Source organism: Sparassis crispa, assembly GCF_003851025.1.
Source record: "Sparassis crispa DNA, contig_000011F, whole genome shotgun sequence".
NCBI classification, from domain to species: Eukaryota; Fungi; Basidiomycota; class Agaricomycetes; order Polyporales; family Sparassidaceae; genus Sparassis; species Sparassis crispa.
Genome location: NW_020939757.1, coordinates 890387 through 917425, shown reverse-complemented (window position 1 = coordinate 917425; position 27039 = coordinate 890387). Strand labels below are relative to the sequence as shown.

The 27039-nt window shown below is 48.9% G+C and overlaps 8 protein-coding genes across 8 annotated transcripts; 5 read left to right on the top strand and 3 right to left on the bottom strand.

Annotated features, from left to right (window-relative positions):
• Positions 1–783: 783 nt before the first annotated feature.
• On the top strand, positions 784–1305 carry SCP_1103020 (hypothetical protein; the record flags this gene model as incomplete). Its single annotated transcript, XM_027762737.1, has 2 exons — positions 784–921; positions 967–1305. The coding sequence occupies 2 exons, from the start codon at positions 784–786 to the stop codon at positions 1303–1305; spliced, it is 477 nt and encodes a 158-aa protein (XP_027618538.1).
• A 368-nt stretch (positions 1306–1673) lies between these two features.
• SCP_1103010 (hypothetical protein) lies at positions 1674–2712 on the top strand (the record flags this gene model as incomplete). Its single annotated transcript, XM_027762736.1, has 5 exons — positions 1674–1772; positions 1828–1972; positions 2027–2158; positions 2208–2539; positions 2599–2712. The coding sequence occupies 5 exons, from the start codon at positions 1674–1676 to the stop codon at positions 2710–2712; spliced, it is 822 nt and encodes a 273-aa protein (XP_027618537.1).
• A 308-nt stretch (positions 2713–3020) lies between these two features.
• SCP_1103000 (hypothetical protein) lies at positions 3021–6758 on the bottom strand (the record flags this gene model as incomplete). The annotated part of the gene is made up of 9 exons (XM_027762735.1): positions 3021–3344; positions 3404–4361; positions 4415–4698; positions 4754–4952; positions 5006–5212; positions 5276–5374; positions 5433–5719; positions 5768–6326; positions 6382–6758. 9 exons carry the CDS (start codon positions 6756–6758, stop codon positions 3021–3023), a joined length of 3294 nt encoding a protein of 1097 aa, XP_027618536.1.
• A 2184-nt stretch (positions 6759–8942) lies between these two features.
• Positions 8943–9356, bottom strand: SCP_1102990 (hypothetical protein; the record flags this gene model as incomplete). The annotated part of the gene is made up of 1 exon (XM_027762734.1): positions 8943–9356. One exon carries the CDS (start codon positions 9354–9356, stop codon positions 8943–8945), a length of 414 nt encoding a protein of 137 aa, XP_027618535.1.
• A 1044-nt stretch (positions 9357–10400) lies between these two features.
• SCP_1102980 (hypothetical protein) lies at positions 10401–11564 on the bottom strand (the record flags this gene model as incomplete). The annotated part of the gene is made up of 1 exon (XM_027762733.1): positions 10401–11564. The coding sequence occupies one exon, from the start codon at positions 11562–11564 to the stop codon at positions 10401–10403; it is 1164 nt and encodes a 387-aa protein (XP_027618534.1).
• A 1111-nt stretch (positions 11565–12675) lies between these two features.
• Positions 12676–14013, top strand: SCP_1102970 (hypothetical protein; the record flags this gene model as incomplete). Its single annotated transcript, XM_027762732.1, has 1 exon — positions 12676–14013. The coding sequence occupies one exon, from the start codon at positions 12676–12678 to the stop codon at positions 14011–14013; it is 1338 nt and encodes a 445-aa protein (XP_027618533.1).
• Positions 14014–14375: 362 nt separating this feature from the next.
• On the top strand, positions 14376–15539 carry SCP_1102960 (hypothetical protein; the record flags this gene model as incomplete). Its single annotated transcript, XM_027762731.1, has 2 exons — positions 14376–14832; positions 14902–15539. 2 exons carry the CDS (start codon positions 14376–14378, stop codon positions 15537–15539), a joined length of 1095 nt encoding a protein of 364 aa, XP_027618532.1.
• A 143-nt stretch (positions 15540–15682) lies between these two features.
• Positions 15683–17140, top strand: SCP_1102950 (hypothetical protein; the record flags this gene model as incomplete). Its single annotated transcript, XM_027762730.1, has 1 exon — positions 15683–17140. The coding sequence occupies one exon, from the start codon at positions 15683–15685 to the stop codon at positions 17138–17140; it is 1458 nt and encodes a 485-aa protein (XP_027618531.1).
• Between the last annotated feature and the right edge of the window lie 9899 nt (positions 17141–27039).

The window sequence follows — 27039 nt, the reverse complement described above, 5'->3', positions numbered from 1 at the left end:
GCTGCACGATGTGCGGTTCGGCGCCCAGATCCATGAAAGCCACTTGTACTATCTGGTATCAAGGACATAGGACCCGAGCTTATGACTTTGATACGCCAATGTCTAATCCAGCATCTACTCGACTCAGAGCACCACTCTTCTGGATATGGTCTCATGATCTATGGAACGACTCTTTCTTCCTATATACTAGAGGCTGGTTAACGAGTCTACTCATGATCATGGACTCATCTGACAGTAGCTCTACAAATACGTGGTCGGCAGAAACAAGGACACCACACCTATTGGATATATTATACACTATTATAGTAAACCCTCTAATGCTTAAACAGCATTAACTGATGTCGCACTTTTCCAGCCAAAAGAGAATCTGGGCAGAAGTCATAAAGCACGCCACAAAGATTAACTCGTACACGGGGGAAGAACTTGCTAGCTGAATACAGAGGAACAGGCCACGGTTGTGATGCTCGTCGCAGTAGCCGCACACGCGATGCTCGCACATCGGATCGACTCAACTAACGCGACTGATGACGCGACGGGGGCCAACGTCAAACAGCTTGCGTATGCCGTCCGCGTCAGGTTTGATGGGCCCGCGCATTGGGCCCAAATTCTCGCGCTCTGGAGGGGTCGTGCTTCCAGAAGAATATCCCCGACCTGTTATACCTCTCCGAGAGCTTACCGCGGTGTGGCGGCAGATCGCTGTGTGCTCGGGTACCAAAGATCTCCTAGTGCTTCTCCAAGACCGTCGTAGACACCCTCTTCGACACAATCATCCGCAAGGCGGACATGCAAGATCCGCGTGAGTCGCCCGCGATCGCGACTTCCTGTTCGAGCGCGCGTTCGTCGCCATCTACGACCCGCAGGCGGATGTCGCGCAGATCTGGCTCGCCCTCGCCAAGACGTGTTCGCTCCGGCTCGCGAGCAGTGAGTCCACCGCCCTATCGCACGCGTTCCGCTGATATCGTCAAGAAGCAGGCAGAGATTCCCCCCTCCGCGCTCGGTAGCGGCCTCGATGGATGGTCCATTTACATTGATCTTAATAGCGATCGAGTAAACCTGCGACAACATCGCGGCACGACGCTCTCGGCCGCTCCACACTTGGGCCCACAGGCAAGACATGCACCGGTTCCCGCGCTGGACCCTCGCCTCCTCGACATCGTTCGGGTCGGCACGATCCACGAGGTCCTCCTCCACCAGGCCCGCGGAGGTCCTGACCATGATCCGCCAGCGCACATTGGTACACGTCGATGCGCCTCGTGCCACACACCATGCGCACCACATCGTATGCTCCTTCAGATGCGCACGTAGCGCCAGTTAGCAGATCGGCAGTGCAGCGCGGTGTATGCACGAACCGTCGATCTCCCAACCCCCGCCTGAACAGCATCGCCTTGCCTCCTGTCTGTCGCGCGGGTGCATGTCAAGGCGACCGTGGCGAGTCCGACACGTAGGGACTGCGAGTGGATTGAGCGCTGGGTGTCGACGTGAGTAAATTCACTGACAGTACTTGCGGATAGCTCAGTGTGTGCGGCGAATGCAGAGGGTGGTGGTGGTGGTGGTGGAGTATTACCGGCATGGGTCCCAGTTAGGAACGCCGGGTTGTCGGTGTAAAGGCCCGTCGCTGCCGTCACGCAGATCACACGCCTCCTTCCCGAGCGCTGTCTGGAACGCCTGCGACGATGGCGCCCAGCAAGGCTAGGCGTGCTTCACACTGTGCTGCATTGCGCTCGGCGCTCGCCCTATTTCTCGGCGCCGCCTGTTCGTTGACGACGCGAAAAGTCTCCCGAAATTCTGTACACATCTGCTTATTTCTCTCCTGAACGCGTGCAAAAGACTTCCGTCGACAGCGGTACGGCTCCGGAAGGCCCGCCTACGCAATACCAGTCCCTTCTCGAACTCCCTGGGTTCAAGTACTACAGTCAGGACTTCCTTTCAGCCTTCGACGAGCTGTACTTTGCAAAGCCCATACTCATTCAAGGTGAGTGACGGATTCTTCTCGGTCGCTAGGCCCTGAGTTCATCATGGCTTTCAGATTATGTTGCACATGATCCGTGGAAAGTCTTGTGCGCCGTCATGTTGCTCAACAAGACAACAGGAGCAAAGGCGGTCCCGGTGTTCTTCAACCTCATGAAGATATGGCCGACACCACGGGATTTCGCCGTAGGTTGGGAGAGTCTATTCTGCCTCCATGCTGCACGACTTACCCTCTCCAGCCCCCCAGGATGCAGTGGAGGAAATTATCAGGACACTCGGACTGAGTAATATACGCTCAGAACGGCTGATCACCTTATCTCGAATGTACATAAACGATCCTCCCAGGCCCGATCTCCTGCGCAAATCGAGGTGCAAGACAACCTTGTATAGTTCCGTAGTAGCCAACGGCGGCCAAAATGTGGTTGCTGAACAGACAGATTATAAGCGGACACCAGTCTCTCACCTTCCTGGATGCGGTCCATACGCGCTCGACTCATGGCGCATCTTCTGTGCCAGTGACGAGGAATGGAAGTCTGTGCTGCCAAAGGACAAAGAGTTGAAAAGGTTCCTTGTGAGTTCTCTTTGCCTGTGTGATCGTTCTTCTCATGAACGATCACCACCGTTCGGAAGCGCTGGAAATGGGCGTACGAGAAGTTTCGCCAGTGGGATCCTGAACTCGGCCCCGGCAACGTGATCACACTGGATTATGTTCGGGATGTGACGGCGCTGTTGTCGAGTGAGTAGTAAACCTCATACTGGACACATTTCGGCGGCAGCCCTGCCACTATTCGATACCTCGATGCTATCTGTCTTTTCCACCATTTCTCGCATGTCGCAATGCTTTCGTGTAACATACAGTCGCCGTAATGTACATCTGTTATTCATACACATCCTACATATCAAAACATCAAAGTGAAGGAGCATATGCGATATCGAGAATGAGAGCATAGGAATGCAGCAACATCGACAACAACCTGAAAGACAGCATGAGAGCATAGCAACATCGAAATTCACTCGGACGAGGGGCACGATTCGACTCAGACCTCTGTGCATCAGGCTATGGTAGGGGAGTCCGCTGGCACATCACCAGCAGCAGGCCGAGCATCACTAGAATCAGTATCGGCCTTCGAAGCGGCAGCTGCATCAGCCGCAGCCTGTTGAGCCTTCAGTATCACATCCTGCGCGGCCATCATCCACTCGTCAAATTGCTCCGCAGACACCTTTCGCCTGAAATTTGCTTTCTCCTTCTCAAAGAGTGCCTTCAGCTCTCTGTGCTGGCGACGAAGGCGAACAAGGAACGTCGCGAAGTGGAATGCCTGAAGAGGGTCCGCGAGGTCGAACGTGCAGACGTTTCGCTCTATGATATATATCTTCTTCTGCAATAGCGAAACAACCAAGCTCAGATCTAGCGCCATTGAAGTGAACGTGCACTAACCTTCTTCCCCTGTGACTGCCACGAAAGTAGGACAGCGCCCACCTTGCCGTTCGTGACGAGAACGAAGACCGGATATCCCTCGATGCCGAGCGCGGCAAGGAATGTCACAGAAGCGACACAGTAGAACCGTCCCTGGTTAAGGGACTTGGCTTCATCCTCATCCCAGCGTTTGTACTCTGCGACCAACACGGGAAGCAACAACTGGTCTCTCGTGATCGCATCCGCGTCCCTTGTAATTGTGTCTGGGTCCCTGGGAGATGTACTGTTATCATTGGTCCGGTCCTTCGAAATCAATGGACTACAAGAATTCATAAACGGATCCCCCACACCTTTCCGCAGGGCAGACTGCGCGGATGGTGCACGAGAACGTGTGGATGTTGTCTTCGAGGCGGAAGTTGTCTTCGGGGCGGAAGTTGTCTTCGGGGCGGACATTGTCTTCGGCACGGATGCTTTCTTCGGACGAACCTCAACGGCTGGTGTTGGCGGCTGTGGGTGGGATGAAGTTTGAGATGGCAGTTCAGATGACTGGTCTTTCTTCCTTCGCGTCGTCAGGGTATGCTGCACAAGTGCCTGTTCATTGAGAAACTTCCGAGTGGCCGGGGAGTCCTTGTTATCAAATGTGTCTTTGATGCCACTTACCACAATAGCATCGCATATGCCCCTGAGTGGCTCCGATGCAGCATGTGTCCTGACCATATCAACCATCTTGCTAGGATCACTGGAAACTGAGTTGATCTGAACAGAGAAGTCCAAGGCCTGCTCCAACGCTGCAAGTGCCTGATATTGAACAGCAGGGCCATGAAGGACAGATGGTACTTGCACTGCCGCACAATGAGTATTATAGCTCAGGGCTAAGGCCTGCTGCTCTTCAGCCAAGATCTTCTGCTTCTCTGGCGAGTCGTCATCAAGGATGAGATCTACGGCCTTGTTCCGAGGGAAGATGAGTTCTCGTTCTAACCTGCATATCGAACCATGAGTATGGTGAAAGGCATGACTAGAGAGCTCACTCACAAAATGTAGGGGGAAACAATGCGGCCAGAATCGGAGACACAGAATTGGTAAAGCATTCTGTCCCAATCATGTCGCGCCTCAGCTTCACTAACACGAAGGCCAGACGAGGCTGCATGGTGAGTGTAGGCACCCATTGATGCGTAGAGGATGGTGGAGAATCGACTAGATAGGATATGCATGTCTGCTTCGTCTAATTTCACCGGTTTCTCCTTGAGGGCTGAGTAGTTTTGAAACAAGCACTCCAAAACCGGTTGGATCGCCTCGTCTACTTGCGGCATCGTATCCTGATCTCAAATGAGGACAAGGAACAGATATCGGATGCAGGATCTGGACACCCACTATGCTTGACCACTCCCCGTTGCGCCAAGCAAACTCAACTACGATCTTCCTGTAAGTGTCGATCTTCTCATTGATTTCATCGGCATCTTCAGCACCGGGAGGCAACTCGATCAGAGCAATTGGAAATGCATTGCGCTCAAATAGCCAAGTGGCAGGCGTCACCGACCCGTCGAGCGCAGTTGTAACCTTCTTGGCCAACCTGGAGACAGAATCAGTGGCACACAATGGGACCTCACAAATACAAACACTCACACGGAACTCGACCTCTCGCTGCGCGGTGCGACGGAAGCACTCCTGCTCTTCGGAGCTTTCGATTCCTGCCTTTGCGACGCCTTGTCGCTCGCTGGGGTGCGTGACCTCCCCTTGGTCGCAATGGCTTCTTCCTCGACGCGGCTATGTGACTTTTCAGCGCCATTCCCTGTCTGAGAGCCAGCGCGTCGAGTAGTGGGTCGACCTCGCCTGTATGAACAAGAGGATGCGCAGATCAGTCATGAATATTAACTCAGCCAAGGCCGCTCGTACCCTTCGGTAGGCTTCCCCGGGCTCTCGAGGATCATCGATAGGTCACTCGTATCTGACACGGGGGACGTCGACAGGTCAAGTCCAGCCTCGGGACTGCCTCTGAGATGGAATGTGGGTGAGTTGCGCACATCTATTGGTGTCTTGTCAAGCTGCTCACCCATCGCCGCGTGTATCGACCTTACTTGCCCAGTTCGCTATCCGTGTCCCCAAGTCACCGTTGCACGAATCCTCGTGTTCCTCGAGATAGTCGGATCTCCAATGGAGCGCATCCATTACCGGTCGATGCGTCGATTTCGACACTATCCTCCGACAATGCGCGTCTAGACTGAGCACAAACTGCGCTAGGGCGAGCGCCGATCGTGGGTCCGTGAGGTCAAAAATCCCAACTGTCATCCCGGAGTGCGAATGCGCAGTGGCAGTGGCACACGCGATGTGCACAGCCGGCTGCACGTTTATCAGTATCAAATCCGGGATCAGACCTGGCAAACCAACCAAGAAGTCACCATCGCCTTCCGTGCCGACCCAGCCCAACAAGATACGGACTACAGCACCCGTCTTCGAGACCTCGAACGCGACCACGGGCTCGTCGATATCCCAGACACGTCGCTGGTATGCGACACTCGTGACCAGGGCTCCGATATTGTCCGCGTCGGCCACGCAGATCACGGGCAAAACAGCGAACAACCGCCGACCGGACCCACGCAGCACATGCGCGTCAAAGGGGACGTCGATAGAGGGTCCACTGGGTCGCTGGGAGGTTTCGTCGGTGCTGTCCCGATCGTCGGCGTAGTCACCCTCCGAGTCTGCAGCAGAGCAAGTGCGGTCAATAGAGATCCTCTCTGAGTTGTGAGAGGACGATGCATCTGCACCATCCTGGACGTCTTCTTCCGGCTCCGAGAATGCATCGGCATCCATAGCGTCCGCGGACGAGCAGGAGCGGACGAATTGGCTTTCGTCCACTATGTGAGAGATGAGGAGAGTGGCGATGCCATCGAATACGACCTGGTTCGATCGCGGCGATAACCGTGGTAGAACGAACGAGACTTCGTCCCTGGAGCAGCACAAAAGTCAGAATCGAGCAATCCTGGAAATAAAAATACGCGAACATGTAGCGACACTCTGGTGAGCATGCCATTCCGATCCCCTTGAAGAGCAAAGACCACAGAGGAATGGTGGGTCGAGCGGGGCCACAGTCTTCGAGAGATTCGAGCTCGCGAAGGGCCGCCACAGTTGACAGAACTAGGTCGAATACCTTATTGAGACGCGACACAGGCTGTCCTTTGTGCTGTAAAGCTCGTTGACGCGGCGCATCTTGACTGAGCTCGTCCAAGAGATAAGAAGCGAGTGAGGAGACGAAAGGCCATGGCCCGGTAGAAATATAATTGGGAAGAGGTTGGGTGAGCAGATGGACAACCTCTTGGACCTTGGGAGGCCAATCGGAAGAGTTAGTTATGTCGTGGAACACGGGAGATGGGCAAAACATTTAATGTGAGAGGTATGCGTTTGCCTTGGTAGGTTGTGGCGGTCACGGTGGCGTTTGACGCGGTGTGACAACTCGTGACACTCGCGAGTTGAACACCTTGAATCTAGATGAGTGTTCAATAACGTTCAATGCATTCTCGTCAAAGAAGTCTTTCTGGACGCAGCAACTTTACTCGACAAGCGCTCGCATTACAGCTCGCACTTACCTCGCGGTGATGAGCGTTGGTCTTAGATAATGATTGTTGGGAATGCCCGGAGGCACTGGAGGCAAAAGTGGATGTTGTGCCTTGGAACAGTGTCTGAACATCCAAGGAACAGATTACGTTTTTGGACATGTCACATGTTCTGAACATGGTAAGGAACATCTAATATGTCTTGCACAATGTTCCATTGGAGAGCATGCTGGAGACATGTTGCATGTACCATCCTGGAACATCTAATATGTCTCCCACAATGTCTCATTGGAGAATGTCCTGCAGACTTGCTGGATGTTTCATTCTGTGTTAGAAATTGCGCCTTAGTTCCCAAATAGGAAGGTAGTGATGGCGGGTCAAGATGCGTCGGAGCACGTGATTACGCGTCCTAAAATAGATTTCTGTATATATACAGTTCTAGACGCTCCACTTTATATAAGCAAATTTCCTTCTTTGTCTTTCTTTGTAATCATGCCCTCGGCTTGTCTGCCCTTGGGTGCTCCCCAATTTCTGGAGCTCCAGAAATTTGGGCACTACTTTTCAACACTCCCCCTCAAGCCGATGGGCATTCCGAGCTTCTTTGTGAGCTTCTCGTGCCTCGGCTTAGGGAGTGACTTTGTTAGGATATCCGCTATCATGTCCTCCGTGGGACAGTAATGGATATCAATATATTTATCTCTCAATTTTTCGCGCACATAATGATGTTTTACATCAAAATGTTTTGATTTTGCGTGGAATTGGGGATCACGTGCGATTGAGATCGCCGCTGTATTATCCTCGAATAAAATTGTAGGATCTTGTTGCTCGAAACCTATTTCTTTGAATAGTGTTCGAAGCCACACGGCTTTTTTTGCCGCTTCAGCGGATGCCATGTATTCAGCTTCTGTGGTGGATGACGCGATTGTGGTTTGCTTCTTTGAGCTCCACGTGATCGTGCCATTTTCTAATTTAAATAAATATCCCGAGATTGATTTGCGATCTCGGATATCGTTCACATAGTCTGCATCTGAGTAGCCCACAAATATGGATTGATCTTCGGGCTTGACATCTGCAATTGGCCCGTAGATTATTCCAAGTTCTCGCGTTCCGGATAAATAGCGGAGGACACGTTTAGCAGCAGTCCAATGAGCCATTCTGGGATTGGCAGTAAATGAGCTAAGCCGTTGCACGGCATGAGCAATGTCTGGTCTCGTGGCAATTGCCGCGTACATCAGTGATCCGACGAGCGATGCATATCCGTTGTCTCGGTCGCATTCGTCATCAGTTTCGGGTTCTTCTTTTTCAAGCACTGTATTTGGATCAAGAGGCATCCTGACCGTGTTGGTGTTCATAAGCCCATTCTTGTGTAGGATAGACTCAATATATTTTGTCTGAGAGATTTTGATTGTCCGCTTTGAATGGTCTCTCTCAATTTCTATCCCCACAATTTTTCGGGGTTCGCCAAGGTCGGTAACTTCAAACATATTTCGGAGTTCCCTCTTCAATTGGTCCATCAGTGCGCAATCATTGGTGAATATTAATAGGTCGTCTACCCAAACGGTGACGATTTCTATCTTATCACCTTTGATCCGAATGTACGCACATGGATCCGAGAATAGGCGCTTGAATCCCGCGTCTAGTAACTTGCGGTTCAGCACGATATTCCATTCTCGGCCAGACTGCTTTAGCCCGTAGAGGGTTTTCTTTAATTTACATACGCGGTATGTTCCATCGCTGTATCCTTTGGGTTGCTGCATATACACTTCTTCTTTGAGAGTTCCATTAAGATAGGCGCCTTTCACGTCCATCTGTCCGATCTCCCAATCTAAGATTGCAGCTAGCCCGAGGATAGCTCGAATGGTTTCGAGGCAGACTACAGGCGCAAATGTCTCGGTATAGTCCATGCCTGGGATTTGAGAACATCCCTTCGCAACCAGGCGGGCTTTGTATTTGATTATTTCACCCTCTTTGTTTGTTTTCTTAACTAGAACCCATTTATTTCCTACGGGTTTTCAATCTTCGGGAGGTTCCACTAACTCCCAAGTCTCCATACCCTGTAGTTGATTGAGTTCCATCTGGACTGCCTGTTCCCATTTGGGCCACTCGAGTGATCTCTTGGCATCACTGAGCGTCTTTGGCTCGTCCGCATCCGCATTTCCGTGGGCACTCATCGCAATATAGACTAATTCGGCATTTGATTTATCTGGATCATTATCCAGATCTTTGTCTGCCTCTGGATCGTGCATTAAACGGTAATCATGCCGAACTGTCTTTCTTCTGGTTCGTCTGGGCTGGCTTGGTGCGTCCGTCCCGCTTTCCTCGCGTTGATCAGGATCATCATCCTGTCTGCGCTTTCGCGGATTTTTGGCAGGTGACTGTGGCGTGGAAGTTCCTAACTCCCCCTCGCGCTGCACATCTGCGGTCATTGTGAGGTTTGGGACTTCGGGTCTCCTTTCCGCATGCAGCACATCTGATGCATTGCTAGGTAAAGTGCCCGGAAATATATTTTGCTCCCCCTCACGCTGTGCTGTGAGGATAGGTACATCGTATCCTATTTGCTCTTGTGGCACGTGAGGCACGTTGCCGGGCAAATGGTCCGGGGAATTTGAAGAAAATTGGAAATTACGCGAGATTTTAATCTGGCACATATGCGCATCATAATATTTGATGGCTTTGGGTCCGTCCATGTATCCAACAAAAATATACTTGTTGGCACGGAGCGCTAGCTTTGATAGTGTTGCGTCTTCCGTGAGGACCCATACGGGGGAACCGAATTCTTGTAGGTATGAGATATTTGGTTTCATCCCATTCCATTTTTCTTCGGGAGTTGCCCTATTTAACGCCTGGGTAGGCGATCTATTTTTAATATAGACTGCGTGAGCAATTGCTTCAGCCCAAAGATAACGAGGTAGATCTCTCGCATAGATCATCGTGCGCACTAGTCCAAGCAGTGTGCGATTTAATCTCTCAGAGACTCCGTTCTGGGATGGTGAGTACGGCGCAGTCGGACCCATCTCGATCCCTTTCATTTGACACCAGTTAATTAATTCGGTGTTCATATATTCTCGACCGTTGTCGAGCCTGAGTCGCAAGGGTTTATTTCTAAACTTGCGCTTGATATAGGTAATATAATTCTTTACCTTTTCTGTTACTTCATCTTTATGCCTCATAAATAGTACTGTACTTTGATGACTGTAATCATCGGTAAATGTAATAAAATATTTCCACCCTTGTAGAGCGGCTGTCTGCGCAGGTCCCCACACATCCGTGTGTGTTAATTCTCTGGGTACCTTGCTGCATTCGTTCGTCTCTTTGGGAAATGGCTTCCGCGTCGCCTTTGCTTGGATGCACGCCTCGCAATTAATTTCATCTGGGCTTGGCGAGATTTCTAGGCCATCAACAAGCCCTTCGCGATATAATCGCATAAGCGCTGGTTTCCCGATATGGCCATAGATCTTGTGCCACTCTTCTCAGGTATGCGGGCTGTATTCCTTAGCAGTATAGGTTCGCGCAGGTTGCGGAACTATTGGACGCAATTTCAATGAATATAGTCGTCCATTTTTCTTGCCTATAGCAAGAGTGTGTTTATTTTTATCTATTAGTATTGCGCGACTATTACCCATAAGTACTCTTCCTCCCGCGTCGTCCAAACGCGTGATGGAGAGGAGGTTATTGGGTGCTGTCGGCGCATACAGTACACCGTGGAGACGGAATTTCACTTTCCGGTCTCCTACTTTACTTTCGACATCGACCGTACCGCGGCCCAATGCCTGCGTTGGTTGTGGTCCGATGCCCGTGATCGCGTGATCTTCGAGCGCCTGATAGGTCGCGAAGACTTCACGATGATTTGTAATGTGCAAAGTTGTCCCGGAGTCGGCAAACCACTCATAGAAAGAAGCGATTTCACCATCAGATCCGAGAGATACAGTGTCGCTATCATTATCATAGGCTATTTTTGCCTCATCCTCTTTCGATTCGACCTCGCGCACTTCGTAAGCACGTTCCATCTTTTGTCGTTTCATCGGCGGGCCCTGTCTGGCTTTGCCACTGCCTTTAGCCCAACAATCCGTGGCCTTATGCCCGAATTTTCCGCAATTCATACATTTGACCTTGTCGCGGTGCCGACACTCGTTACCAAGATGTCCCGGCTTTCTGCAGATCGAACATTTTTTGTATTCCCCAAAGGGGCGCTTCTTTCCTTTGGCAACCATGGCTTGGTCCGAGGATTGACCGCGCTCGCCACGCTCGTGCCTTCGCTTATTTTCATTAAGAATGATGGCAATCAATTCTTGTGATGTAAGCTGAGGGCGCACGTTGTCAGCACCTTCGGCGCCAACATTGCCGCCCACGGCACCAAAGTAAGAGCTGAGGAAAGAGTCCCAGCTCTCCGGTAATGAGGTAGCCAGAATGAGCCGGAAATCCTCGTCAGAAACAACCTTCCCCATTAGGTGGAGTTGTTCCTGGATCTGTCGTAGCTGTGTAATGTGACTGGAGTTATTATCTTCTTCCTTGGCTTGCATCCGGTAAAAACGCCGGCACAGCACGAGAATTCCATGCTGTCCACGCTGTTCCTTGACTGTGCGAAGCTGCTCCCACATGGCCCGTGCCGTCTCGGCTCCAGCGATGTGCACCATCTGGGAATCTCCCAGCGATAGCACAATTACGTTCTGGGCCTTGAGGTCCTTCTCTCCCCAGGCACTAATCTCCGCCTCTCTCGCTGCCCTATTGGCCGGGTCATTACTGTTATAACGCTCCTCACTTGTGGCGCGTCTTTTCTTTCTCCTTTTCCTTGTTCCCTTTACGTTACCAGACCACGTGATCCAACACGTGACTCATCGGAGCGCAACCTCCGATTCTTTACCCAGATGTCCAGAACCCCTAGTCTAGGGTTACACCGGATCCAACTTCAGACCTTCTTCTTATCGCGCATGCAAGACGTGCATGTATGCCTCATCTTTACCTCGTTCTGATACACGACTCGTTATCCCCATTAGTACTGATTATCTCTCACGACCTTACTCAGCTTTCTCATACATATTACTTCCTCGCCATTACCCTGCCCAGATATTGTTTCACCTTATCTAGCCAATGAACGATTCCGCATTACTGCGTAGTACTGCGGATACCTTTTGTATAAATAGATGACCTTGTCGAGCTGGATCCCCATCTCGACCTGGTTACCATTAAACCAACTTTTCACTTGCCTTTGACTGAGATCGACCGTTAGTAGCAGACAGCTACTGCGAGTCATAAGAATGAACCCTGATTGACCTTCAGTGTGAAGACATCGCCAGAAGTGTCTCTTAAATGGACTTGTGTCTTAGACTAAGACCTTGTCTCGTGACGACTCGACTTGACGCTCGTGTTTCGCTGCCGCGTAACATTAGGTCGAGATCTTATTACTCTCTGTGACTTCCTAAAGTCTAACAACGAACTACCGACCGGACCGAACCTTGAATACTAAACGATACACCCGATTCGATTGCTAAAGCGCCGTTTGAGATTACTCTGTAATCGAGGCAGCTGAAGGGATAGACTGATCACTCATCTTCGGAGAGGGGTCTGTCCGAGAGACCAATAGGCCGAGGAGGCTGAGGTAATCACTCGAGCAATCAGCAAATAGGTGTACCAGTTTGAAGATAGAAGACACTCTACGGGCTTGTTAGCCGACGACGAATGAACCCACTTAGTTAAGGACGATGTGCAGTCTACGTGTAGACATAGGCCACACAGAAGAATTTATCCATGCTGGATTTTAACTACATCAACCCGACCGCTCTTCTGGAGCAGTACCGCGAGCACCTCCCATCCCAAGCGGAGTGGAGCACAGAACGAAACGCACATTTTATAGGAGGAAGGCCTGTATTCATCAGGCCAGACAATCACAACTTCGACTACTCCCCAGAGGAATTTGAAAGGACACTTCCCCATAATCTTGGTGGAATAGTGCTCCAGCACATCGCAGACAGCGGTATAATGACCTCCTATCCAGGAGAGAGACCAGACGCCCCTTGGAACCCCCCTGCCCAGAATCCTGTACCCCAATCAACTCTTGCACCAATCGTACCTGATTACATACCACCGATGGCTACAGTTACCATGGATGAAGAACGTCACCATGTTAGCCAAAAGGAACTTGGTTTTAGAAAACCCGAGATCTTCAACGGTTCAGACCGTTCGAAGCTTAGGGAATTTATAAACCAATGCAAGAATTACATGGCCGGAAATAGCCATGTCTACCAGGAGGACAATCAGAAAATTGCATTTGTGCTATCGCACATGCAAGGAGGGACAGCAGGATCATGGGCGCAGAGCTTCATAGAAACGGAACTCACCAATGACGACTTCCTTTCTTATAGAAGTTGGAGAGAGTTCATTGCAAGTGTGAACAAAGCATTTGGCGATGAAAATATTGAAGAAACCGCTCGTACATTGCTGCGTAACATCAAGCAAGGGACTCGTACTGCGGATGACTACATTGCCGAATTCCGATCGCTTGAATCCAAGGCGAAATTAGAAGATGCCGGAAATATCGAGTATTTCAAGTGGGGACTTAACGACCCACTCCGACAAAGGATATATGGGATGGAAAGCATGCCCAAGACACTTGACAAGTGGTACAAATACGCCTCGCAGTTTGATAACCAATGGAGATCTGCTCAGATCTTCAAGCGAGGAGCCACTACGATGACGCGAGGAAAGGGCCGATCGGTCCATCGTCCCTACTACTCGGCTTCTGCAAAGGATCCAAACGCGATGGATGTTGATCGTGTCAATATCTCGCGCTTATCCCCGAATGAGCGACAGAAGAGAATGAAAGAAGGATTATGTTTCCTATGCGGAAAGAAGGGCCATATAGCCAACGACAGACAATTCCACCCCCAGTCTGGAAGTTTCACCCGTGCCAGAATGATACAGCCCGGGTTGGACACAGACACGATCACATGGATCAAGAAGATGCGAGAAGACCTCGCACAGAAGAAGGAGATGTCGAAGGAAGAAACCAGAGAGGAACAGATCGCCTATGTGCGAAACGTCTTCAACGACATAACTGATAAAGAACGAACCCAATTGGGTTTTTGAAACGACGGCCACTAGTAATGCATGGACCGTCGCATCTCACCGTATCTCCCCTCGTTATTTGTAACACTAGCGGAAATTCAATCACTGTGAATATTTCGTTGGGAGAGAAGGAAGACGTTACAACAGAAGCCTTGATCGATTCCGGCGCAGCCGAAACATTCATGAACATTCGTTTTGCGGAAGAAAACAATTTCATCAGATGGGAATTACCGAAACCAATTAAAGTCATGAATGCAGATGGCACACCAAATCAAATGGGTACTATTACTCATTGTACCTGGAAGATGATGAAAATCGGAGGAAGGAAGACACTTACTCGCTTCCTCTTGACCGGCATTGGCAAAGAAAACATACTTCTCGGCATGCCGTGGCTTAAACGCCTCAATCCGATGATCAACTGGGAAACCGGTGACTTTTGGTTTGGTAAAGACGCCAAATGGCTGCCGAAACCCACCGCCGAAGATGCACCAGATGAAGAAGTTTTAATTTTCAAGGAAGGTGGACTCTCAGAGTTAATCACCACCGAAACTTCCCCTACCTCGTTAGGGCATTCGGAATCTATCAGAGAAATCATGGCCGATAACACTGAGCGTGGCGAGTTACCCGCAGTGCGGAATGATACCGAACCAGATGACCCACTATCAGAGCCCCCTATGGATCAGCTCGATGATGACGATCTAGTTATATCCTATATCGCAGGAGAGCCAGTTATTGGGATATTTGAACTCATCAGGAAGGAGTCACCTTTGACGAATGAAGAGACTGAAACTGCAGTCTTCACCATACGAAGAGGCCCCGCCATTGGAAGAATGACACACAGTACCTGATCCCCATTATTCTGTAACACACAGAATACGGTCTTTTACAAACCATCTGGTAAATCACAAGAATTGGCACAACAGGCACACAAGGAAGCATCAGCTGTAGACAAACCCAAAACCGTCGAGGAGTTGGTCCCCAACTACCTCCACGATTTGAAGTCCATCTTTGAAAAGAAAGCAGCTGAACGCTTTCCAGAAACCAGGCCTTGGGACCATGCCATTGACTTGAAACCCGATTTTATTCCACGCAACTGTAAAGTCTATCCATTATCGCTCAAAGAACAAGGAGCGATGGATGACTTCCTGGAAGAAAATCTGCAAAAAGGATACATCCGACTGTCAAAATCTCTCATGGCTTCACCATTTTTCTTCGTAGGAAAGAAAGATGGAGCACTACGTCCCTGTCAGGATTACCGATACCTGAATGAAGGGATGGTGAAGAACGCCTATCCTCTTCGGCTCATTTCTGACCTTATGGATCAATTCAAAGGCGCATCGATCTTTACGAAAATGGATTTACGCTCCGGATATAACAATGTCAGAATCAAAGATGGTGACCAATGGAAGGGCGCATTTAAGACAAATCGTGGACTTTTCGAACCTATGGTCATGTTCTTTGGACTCTGCAACTCCCCGACGACTTTCCAAATGATGATGAATGCACTCTTCAAGGACATGATCGATGAGGGATGGATAGTCATTTAATGGATGATATCCTCATCTTCTCAAACGATTTGGAAGAACATCACATTCAAACCCGACGCGTACTCCAACGACTCAAAGACAACGACTTATTCCTTAAACCGGAAAAGTGTTTCTTTGACGTTAAAGAAGTTGAATTCCTAGGCATGATCATTCGAGAAAACTACATTGGCATGGACCCTATCAAACTTAAAGGAATTGCAGAATGGCCTGAACCAAGCACGGTAAAAGGTGTTCGCTCTTTCCTAGGGTTTGGAAACTTCTATCGGAAGTTTATTGCCAACTTCTCAGATATTGCCAAACCATTGACGAATCTTACGAGCACTGCCGCTGGATCTCCACCTTTTGAATGGACAACAGAATGTCAGACAGCTTTCGACACATTGAAGCAACGATTCAGTACCGCCCCAGTACTGTTACTGCCTGACAAGGCAAAACCCTTTATTGTTGAATCCGACGCTTCCAAGTTTGCTACGGGTGCAGTTTTACGCCAAGCCAATATCAATGGAGACCTCCATCCTTGTGCCTACATTTCACAGACACTCAATCCAGCTGAACGGAACTATGAAATCTACGACCGCGAACTCCTCGGAATCATTCGAGCCCTCACTGAATGGCGCCATTATCTTGAAGGCTCTCCCCATCCCGTCGAAGTTTGCAGTGATCACAAGAACCTCACGTACTTCCGTACAGCTCAGAAGTTAAACCACCGACAAGCACGATGGAGTCTCAAATTATCACAATTTGATCTTCACCTCATCCATGTCCCTGGCACTCAGATGATCCAATCTGATGCGCTCTCTCGTCGTAATGGACTCGATGACAGTGAAAGTGACAACGAAGATCACATTCTTTTACCCAACGCACTATTCGTGCGATCCATTTCCCCGACACTATTTGACGAAATCAGGAATCACGCAGCAAAAGACCTCATTGTTCACGAAGCCCTCGAAGCAATTGCGCACAAAGGGCCATTCTCCATGAAATCATCGCTTTCCGACTGGGAAGTTCGCGATGGTGTCATCCTCTACAAGGAAAAGATTTACGTTCCACCATCCGAAACTCTTCATCGTGAACTCGTTCGACTACATCACGACTCCCCTGCCATGGGTCACCCTGGAAAGTTCAATACTCTTGAACTATTACGTCGTGAATTCTGGTGGCCCGGCATGTATACATTTGTCTACAATTATGTTGAAGGCTGTGCCGCCTGTCAACAAATGAAACCGAATACTCATCCAACTCGTATTCCTTTAGAACCAATTCCCACCGACCCACACGCATTACCATTTTCCTGTTGCACCACCGATTTTATTACCGACCTCCCCGTTTCCAACGGTTTTGATTCAATTATGGTCGTAGTAGACCATGACCTTACAAAGGGGGTGATTCTTACGCCCTGCCTCAAAACGATCACAGCCGAAGGAATGGCCAAGATTTTTCATGACAAAGTATACTCGCGATTTGGATTACCTGACCGAATCATCTCGGATAGAGGACCTCAATATGCATCCAAGGTCTTCCAAGAGTTAAATCGACTACTCCAGATCAGATCATCAATGAGCACAGCTTATCACCCTCAGACGGACGGAGAAACAGAGTGAGTCAACCAGGAGCTGGAAATCTATCTTCGACTCTATTGCGGAAACAACCCTGAAACATGGGCCGACCGCCTGCCAGACCTCGAGTTTTGTCATAACACAAGGGAACACTCGGCACAGAAGATGAGCCCATTCCGCATCATGATGGGATACGAACCACGTGGACTCCCTTCCGTATTTCCGACCACAAACATTCCATCGGTTGAATCCAGGCTTGACATGTTGCAGAAGATAAGACTAGAAGCACTAGCCATGCATGAGTTAGCCCGACAACAGATGGCGGACCGAGTCAGACAAGGATCACCGAAGTTTACACTAGGACAGAAGGTCTGGCTAGACTCGAGGAACCTGAAGGTCAATTACGCCTCGCGCAAGATAGCACCAAAGCGTGAGGGGCCATTCGAAATTGTCGAGGTCATCGGACCAGCCAACTATCGTCTCAAACTCCCGAAGACCTGGCAAGTTCATTCCGTATTCCATGCCGCCCTTCTATCTCCTTATCGCGAAAATGACATACATGGTCCGAATTACATAAACCCACCACCTGATGTCGTTGATAACGAAGAAGAGTACGAAGTCGAAGCCATCCTGAATCACAAGACGTACCGAGGTCATCTGAGGTACTTAGTCAAGTGGAAGGGATATTCTTCAGCAGAAAACTCGTGGGAACCTACCCATAATTTACAGAATGCCAAGCGAATCCTCGATGCATATAAAAGGACCAGGAGAATCCAGTAGAGGAGAAGAAACCCAGAATGACTACCACAACAGTTTTCCTCATCATCTTCCTAATCGTCCTCCACTGCACAACCCTCACTTTTCTTTGGATCATCCACCGAATCCTTATCAGACGACTTGTCGAACACACACTCTTCATGCGAGACAGCCCGCACGCTAACGACTGGGGTGATCAGAATGATGCCTGAAACTGATCAGGCAGCTCTTATCTCTGTGGGAATACTCTTTATCGTCCAATGGATTTTCATCTATTTGATTATTACCCAGATCCACGACATTCTATTTCACATCACAGATAACCGCAATCCCCTTAATGACCGAAAGGTATAAAAGGAGGAGAAGACGACATATCATCAATGCCCACTTCCGCTATAGACGACCTTGTTCACAATATACTTGCTGAAGTCGCCTCCACAATTATGAGCATACCTGCATCGCCTACGCTTGTCAATGGAGTACCCTCTCAAGCACAGACACCCTTTATCCGTGCCTCATCGCCCTCACCTTCTATCGAACTCAGTCGCGCATCGGATGAACAAGAATTTGCCACACGTCTGGTCTCGGCTATCCATGTTCCTGTCGACTTCACAGATATCCTCGTCGCCTTACGAAATCGCCCGCAAGATCGACAAGCGGTGGTTTCCATGCAACGAGCATTAGAAATGGTCGAGTGGATGCAGACGGCCAGACAAGAGCTCATCGCAGCAGAGGAAAGGACGAATAGAGCCCGAACCAGAGTCGACCAAGTCTGGTCGTTAATGCGCAGTACGGTCACTCGTACAGCACAGGAGATTTGGAGGGAGCATGGGGATGAAGACATCGGACACATCCTCGGATACACCACTAATAGAATACTCGCATCCACTCCTCGCTCGTCGCCAGAACTAATTCCCATTCGACCTCACCCTCCTCGTTCGCACGTACCCAGTGGACGATCTCCGTTATCCCAACCATCTTTCTCGACTGCATCCACTTCTTCGCGTCGCAGTCATCCCTACAGGAATGGACGTATCCCCAAACAAGGATCACGAATCAGCCGGCGAACATGCTACAGATGTGGAGGAGATCATTATGTCCGCGACTGCCCCCGACGACGATGAAGATCACAATATTTCTTGTGGGACAAGAAACGTTAGACGGGAGCTGATGTTACAATGCTCCTCACTTGTGGCATGTCTTTTCTTTCTCCTTTTCCTTGTTCCCTTTATGTTACCAGACCACGTGATCCAACACGTGACTCATCGGAGCGCAACCTCCGATTCTTTACCCAGATGTCCAGAACCCCTAGTCTAGGGTTACACCGGATCCAACTTCAGACCTTCTTCTTATCGCGCATGCAAGACGTGCATGTATGCCTCATCTTTACCTCGTTCTGATACACGACTCGTTATCCCCATTAGTACTGATTATCTCTCACGACCTTACTCAGCTTTCTCATACATATTACTTCCTCGCCGTTACCCTGCCCAGATATTGTTTCACCTTATCTAGCCAATGAACGATTCCGCATTACTGCGTAGTACTGCGGATACCTTTTGTATAAATAGATGACCTTGTCGAGCTGGATCCCCATCTCGACCTGGTTACCATTAAACCAGATTTTCACTTGCCTTTGACTGAGATCGACCGTTAGTAGCAGACAGCTACTGCGAGTCATAAGAACGAACCCTGATCGACCTTCAGTGCGAAGACATCGCCAGAAGTGTCTCTTAAACGGACTTGTGTCTTAGACTAAGACCTTGTCTCGTGACGACTCGACTTGACGCTCGTGTTTCGCTGCCGCGTAACAATTACTCGGCTGCGGCTTCGGTGTCTTTCCGGTCACATACTCCTGGAGACCCTTATTATTAAGGATGGCCTCGACGCGGCACTTCCACGGGAGCCAATTGTCTTCCTTCAGGAGCGGGATCTGGTAAGTATTGCTATTGCTCATATTATCAGCGCTGGTCGACATTATTTGTTCTCGTACTAGTAAGGGGGTAACAATTTTTGTAGCCACAATAGGGGCTGTTGTTATCCAAGTATTTATTGGCTAGAGCCGGGGCTCATAACCTGTTAGAAATCGCGCCTTAGTTCCCAAATAGGAAGGTAGTGATGGCGGGTCAAGATGTGTCGGGGCGCGTGATTACGCGTCCTAAAATAGATTTTTGTATATATACAGTTCTAGACGCTCCACTTTATATAAGCAAATTTCCTTCTTTGTCTTTCTTTGTAATCATGCCCTCAGCTTGTCTGCCCTTGGGTGCTCCCCAATTTCTGGAGCTCCAGAAATTTGGGCGCTACTTTCCAACATTCTGGAACATTTATCATTTTGCTACTATATTCTGGGCTTGTCTCTTGGTGAAATATGCTCTGTATAATAAGGATTTCCCATGGCCAAATACATTACATTTCTGGCTGCCGTTAATCTTCAGAACATTGTGAGAAGATGTTAAGTGCTCCTACGCGGGCTAAGTGTGACAACATTTGGCAGTGGCACGTGATATGTAACACTGTAACCATAGTAGTTGAAAATGAGATGGGTTTATTCCTGCTACCTTTGGTAGTGGGTCTTGCTGCATCTTTTGTCACACAGGGGCTCCACCAAAAACTGTCAGTTTTGGAGGTCCTGCCCTAAACTATACAAAAGATTGAAAGGTCTACAAAATGCTTCCTAAGCTTTGCTAAGTGTGAGATGCTTTGTAAGCCTTACTAAGCATCTGAATCTTTCACCGCACATCCTCTACGTCGACTCTGCATATCGCTCGCATTAATTGTCCACATTTATTGCCAACCCTCTGCTTGCTGATAATATTTGTTGCACTGAAATGCCTTCCTTCTCACTTCTGGGCAATTATCTTGGAATTCCTGCCTTAATTCTGTTTGATCCTTTGGTGGAAAAATCGACACTGTCATCGATGTTTTTGAGTCCAAATCTGACTAATTCTGCATCATTCTCTGTCCCACACTCAGTTCTCTCAATTGCATATCTGCCCACTCCTCCAACCCTCCTGTGGCATTCACTGAGTTTGATGCCTCTCTGCCCAAGAATGCCAATGCAGACTGATTGATTTATAACGTAGCCATCCCACTATCCTATTGTACTTAAATTTTCTGCCAGCTTTACTGTATTGCTCATACCTTCTGCCAGTCCAAATGTAAGGTTTGCCTACCAGATTCATTGTATTATACTCGTATGTATGACATTAATGTACTTACTTATATCTCCTTGTGTTCTAATATGCCAAATATATCTCTTCATCTCCTCGTGCCTCTCCTTCACCCTACAGATAGCAGGTCCTGCCATGCTTGCATGGTGCTACAGCCTTATCTTATTCAATCCAGACAAATCAGACCAAATTCTGCTCGAAGCCTTATGCCTCAGTCCAGACAGGCGTGGGAGGTTGAACCCTAACCCTTATCCCTCAGTCCGACCATGAGCCACTCATTTGATGGTGCTGAGCACCTAGTGATCATTTTCCTGCATGCTTAGTGATCATTTCCCATGCTTGCTCTGAGTTGCTCATTGACTGTATGTTACAAAGCTCCTCTCTGAGGAACGCGCGGACGACTTCCGCCTCTACCTTTACCGATCACGTGACAATGACATCACAGAGCCTAGACTGACCATGTGACAATGACGTCACTGACCACATGACCATGATGTCATCATGGTCATCGCCCTTATCTATCCGGCACGGATCTATAAGATTATCTGACGATATGCGCCTTGTGCTCAAGGCATGTTTACCTCATGTGCGAGATCCAGACTTGGACGCACTTCCTATCACACACACGACAAAGGCATGTGCGCCTCACCTCTGCCTTACCTTTATGATACAGATACCGAACCTCATGGGCATGGCCCTAGACCCTGATACATGCGCTAGACGCACGACGACCTCGCTGCTGCCTTGTCTTTGCAGCACGACCTTATCCCCATATGAACAGATTGTCTCTCATGCAGAGTCATGACTGACTCAGCATTCTCATGACCGTGGGACAGGTATACGAACCCTGTGCCCTTGTATTGATACCGATGGACCAATCGTAGTTCTAGTATTACAGGTAGACAGACGCCTGTACTTGTATATAAGACCGAGAGGACAAGCTGGAGTCCCCATCTTGTCCTGGTTACACATCAACCAGTTTTACCATCTACATCTGTGCGACGAATCGACCTTGGTCCGCAGACAGCGGCCAAGCATTCATAAGACTGCTCCACTGGGCCGACCTCTGGTCATCGCTATGACTGGAGGTCGGACCCCTCACAATTGACTTGAGCCTTTGCGAAGGCCTAGTCACTGACAACGATGAACCGGATGTACGGTGGCACGACTGGCCCCCGTGACATTAGGACAAGATGATTATTTACTGCTCAACCTTCTATGGTTTAGAGCTGACTTTATGATGAACTAGACCAGTTTGCAGACAGCAACTGTGTCATGAGCAGACAGCTCACCTTGACGACTTCGACCAGTTTGCAGACAGCAACTGTGTCCTGAGCAGACAGCTCACTTTGACGACTTCGACCAGTTCGCAGACAGCGGCTGTGTCCTTTGACCATCCGACCGAACAAGGCGACGGATACCTTGCACCTCCTGAGCAGACAGCTCATCCGACCGAACAAGGCGATGGTTACCTTGCACTTGATTCCTCGTCTTGTCCGAATTGACATTAGGACAAGATCCTTATTCTCTGGCACAACCTCCTATGGTTTAATGCAGAACTCGATGACCCCGACTTCGACCAGTTCGCAGACAGCAACTGTGTCCTTTGACCTCTTGACCGACCAAGGTGACGGTTACCTTAGGACGACACTACCCGACCTCGACTTGTCCATGTTCGCAGACAGCGTAACATTAGGACCCCTGCGATGACAGAAATGGAGATACCGTGATTTGACACTCCATTCTCTTGACTTCGACCTTGTCCATTGACATTAGGACACCTGTGATGACAGAGATGGAGATACCGTGATTGACACTCCATTCTCTCGATATCTAACATTGGAACGACGAAGAAGACCCTTGTCTGGTCATTCCTAGGTGAGACCAGATTCTCATAAGACAATTGATTGGCACCTTCTCCGAAACGAACTCTCAAGAGTTTACCCTTCATTGGGTGACTCTCAGGGGTCGAATCCCCTCATGCGAGGAAAGCTACGACATGTGTAATAATCAAAGACATGTACGAGCCGCATGTGACTGCGAATCGGAAAGGTTTGGCCACCGTAGAATTAGTACCGACTCTATGGACCGTGATGAACTGAGGACGGTGCGCAGCCTTTGACGAAGGACTTAAGTCGCACACTTGATGATCATAGCTGATAACACCGAGTGCGGCGAGATACCCACGGTGCAGATTGATCCCGGGAACGGCAACCCGTATAAACCGTAGACTCTTAATTGAGTCCGATCTGATGACCATCTGATGATTGTGATCCCTGAATGGGAGCTCGGACTGAGCAAGTGGACACTCGCTCTCCACTATAAACAAACGATAGATCTTGGCTGAGAACACCCTGCATGGCGAGTTACCTGGGGTGCAGAAAGATTGACAACTCGATTCCATTACGAGTTGATGACCATGGAATGTTTGAAGATACCGCGAGTTGACACTTCAAACCATTCCCTGTCGAAGAGGCTCTCGACGTTAAAGAAACCGACAATCTGAAGAAGGTCCTGATGTAACAAAAGGATCTGAACGACGACCGTCGATCACAGCTCTCGACGATAAAGAAACTGAACCTGGATGAACCTTGAATGACATAGTAAAAGGTTCTGACAGAAGACGGATCCTGGCTCTCCGTATAAACCAATGATCCATACCGAATCTAGGCCGAAGGTTCGACGAGGCGACGATTAGCCTGATGATTGAACTTAACAAGAGATCATATCACCGAAGAACGACTTGGAGTTAACAGTACATGACACTCCAATCCCCGATAACGACACCTGATATTAGGAAACCCCTAATGGTCCTTTGTTGACCACCACGATGACGACTCGAGCATGATCAGACAGACATGACTCATTCGATGATGTCTGGAAGTCTCAGACGGTCCTTTGTTGACCACCACGATGACGACACCCGATGCTAGATGCTTAAATAGGTCTAGCAACCCTCGACGATCAGACAGATCTCGATGGGTGAAACTACTATGAACGACAGCCTTCGATATGACACTTTTGATGACATGCGCGGGGTAGTTCCCCATGGATAGAAAGGATACTGGGTCATGGCCGATCCTTGGATTTGATGTAGACTATTGTCTCATCATCTGGACGAACGACATTCACAGACGAAATTCGATATACGACACAGCGACGAATAGGGCATCCATGGAATATGGATGGAGGTAGTCGATTCTATTTGATACCAACACACGATAAGACCCAACATGAAATATTCGATGAAGTATCACGCTAGGCCGGGGTAGTTCAAACCTAGGCCGGGGTACTTTAATGATGAAGACATGAAACTGGACATAAAGACGTGAATGGGAGCTATCGCTTACCATTGGATATTTGATCTGAACCTTTGCTGAGAACACCTAGTAGGGCGAGATACCCGGGGTGCAGAAAGGTTATCAGAAGGACAAACGACCTCGATGAAAGCCGAAAGGCAGGATTATGGCATTCACGGAATGTGAAGGAAGATAACCGACGAAGTGCGGTATCAACCCAAGATAAGGCCATGATTATCCCGATGATTAGAAACATCGAAGATATGAAACCTGAATGGGAGCTATCGCTCACCAAAAAACGATTAACCATGCTGGCATTGATGATGACCAGCCAAAGACGATACTTGTCCGCAATGACTTAAAACTAGAAGACGATACTTGTCCGCAATGACTTAAAACTAGAAGATGATATTTGTCCGCAATAACTTGAAACTAGAAGACCCTTGCTGCCCACCCTCTTTCCCCTTTACGATTTGTTACCTGTTTGATCGGTTTCAGATCCAGGGTATCTGGTTTTTTTGAATGGGAGCTGATAGGGGATAGTAGGCGAGGATGCATATCCGAGCCAGAGGATAGAGATTAGTAGGCGAGGATGCATATCCGAGCCAAAGGAATGAGCCCGAGTGCCCGGGTGACAAGGAACGAATGGAATCGAGGAGTGACGAGCAAAGTCGAGGAACGACAAGAGTAGTTGAGGACGAGGAACCCTCCCACAAGGGCAAATTTTTTCCCCCCCTCCTCCCTTCCACCACATTCTCCTTCCACACTGTGAATTTTTGAAGACAACGCTACACCTGGTGGCCTTGAGCCCTCCTGATTTTTAGGCCGGGGTATAGTAGGGAAGAATGGACAACGCGAGTTGACCATTCACTGTGCAAAAGCACACTGAAAAGAAACAAGATGAAGAAGAATGGGCAATGCGAGTTGACCATTCACTGTGCGAAAGCACAAAGAAACAAGACTAATGAAAGATGATGAACATAGCTGAATAGCTTATCAGAAGAAGACGAACAGAAGACTTGCAGTTGGAGCGAGCAGTCTTAAAGGGATGCAAGCGACAAGCAAAATGAAGTTTGCGAAGCTGGATTAACACCCAGGTCAATTTTTTCATTTTCCGCCTCTGATTTACCCAGAATCATGCAATGACATGACACGATGAACGACGATACATGGAATTTCTCCATTCCATTTTCCTACTAACTTTCTTGACGACTTCAATCCAGGGAATTGAAGACCTGAATGGGAGCTGATATTACAAAGCTCCTCTCTGAGGAACACGTGGACGACTTCCGCCTCTACCTTTACCGATCACATGACAATGACATCACAGAGCCTAGACTGACCATGTGACAATGACGTCACCAACCACATGACCATGATGTCATCATGATCATCACCCTTATCTATCTGACACGGATCCACCTGATCATCTGACGATATGCGCCTTGTGCTCAAGGCATGTTTACCTCATGTGCGAGATCCAGACCTAGGACGCACTTCCTATCACACACATGACAAAGGTATGTTTGCCTCACCTTTGCCTTACCTTTACGATACAAATACTGAACCTCATAAACATGGCCCTAGACCCTGATACATGCACTAGACGCACGACGACCTCGCTGCTGCCTTGTCTTTGCAGCACAACCTATTTCCCATATGGACAGATTGTCTCTCACGCAGAGTCATGACTGACTCAGCATTCTCACGACCGTGGGACAGGTATACGAACCCTGTGCCCTTGTATTGATACCGATGGACCAATCGTAGTTCTAGTATTACAGGTAGACAGACGCCTGTACTTGTATATAAGACCGAGAGGACAAGCTGGAGTCCCCATCTTGTCCTGGTTACACATCAACCAGTTTTACCATCTACATCTGTGCGACGAATCGACCTTGGTCCGCAGACAGCGGCCAAGCATTCATAAGACTGCTCCACTGGGCCGACCTCTGGTCATCGCTATAACTGGAGGTCGGACCCCTCACAATTGACTTGAGCCTTTGCGAAGGCCTAGTCACTGACAACGATGAACCGGATGTACGGTGGCACGACTGGCCCCCGTGACACTGTACTCTTCAAATAGTTAGTCCTATCCTATGGCTTATGTTCACTGACTTCTAATATAGAGCTCCTAATTATCCTGTGCCCACATGAACCTTCCACCTGGTAACATGCAGACTATAAGACTATCTCGTGAGTGCTGCAATGCAACAGCAGGTGTTCATCATCTCAATCTCAATGCAGATGGTTATGGCATGTTTGTTCGCTGGCTACAAAATCTGAAGATTCTCAATTCCGCAGTGCTGGAGTTTCAGAAGTTGAGGTGCAGGGGTACCAAGGAGATAGATGATGTAACCAGCTAGTTTCTCAGAGCTTTCCTCTCGCATTTGGCATAGTACAGCATACAATATATGATTTCTTGGAGCCTTATTCAGCTGTCTGGATGAAATTTGACATTTTCGAAGCCTTATCTATCAATCCAGACTAAAAGTCAGTTCACAGAACCCTTATGCCCAATCCAGACATATTAGCACAAAATCGCTGGACCCTCATGATTTCACGGACCAAAACCTCAAATTTTGGGTTTCAGCACTTAGACATTTTGACCTCTCCTGGATAAGGGTTGTTTGGCCTATTTTTCGAGGTCCTGAGTCACCCCATTGGTGGGCAGAGGGGATGATGGGGAGGAGGGAATGAATGTGTACTGGCGGAT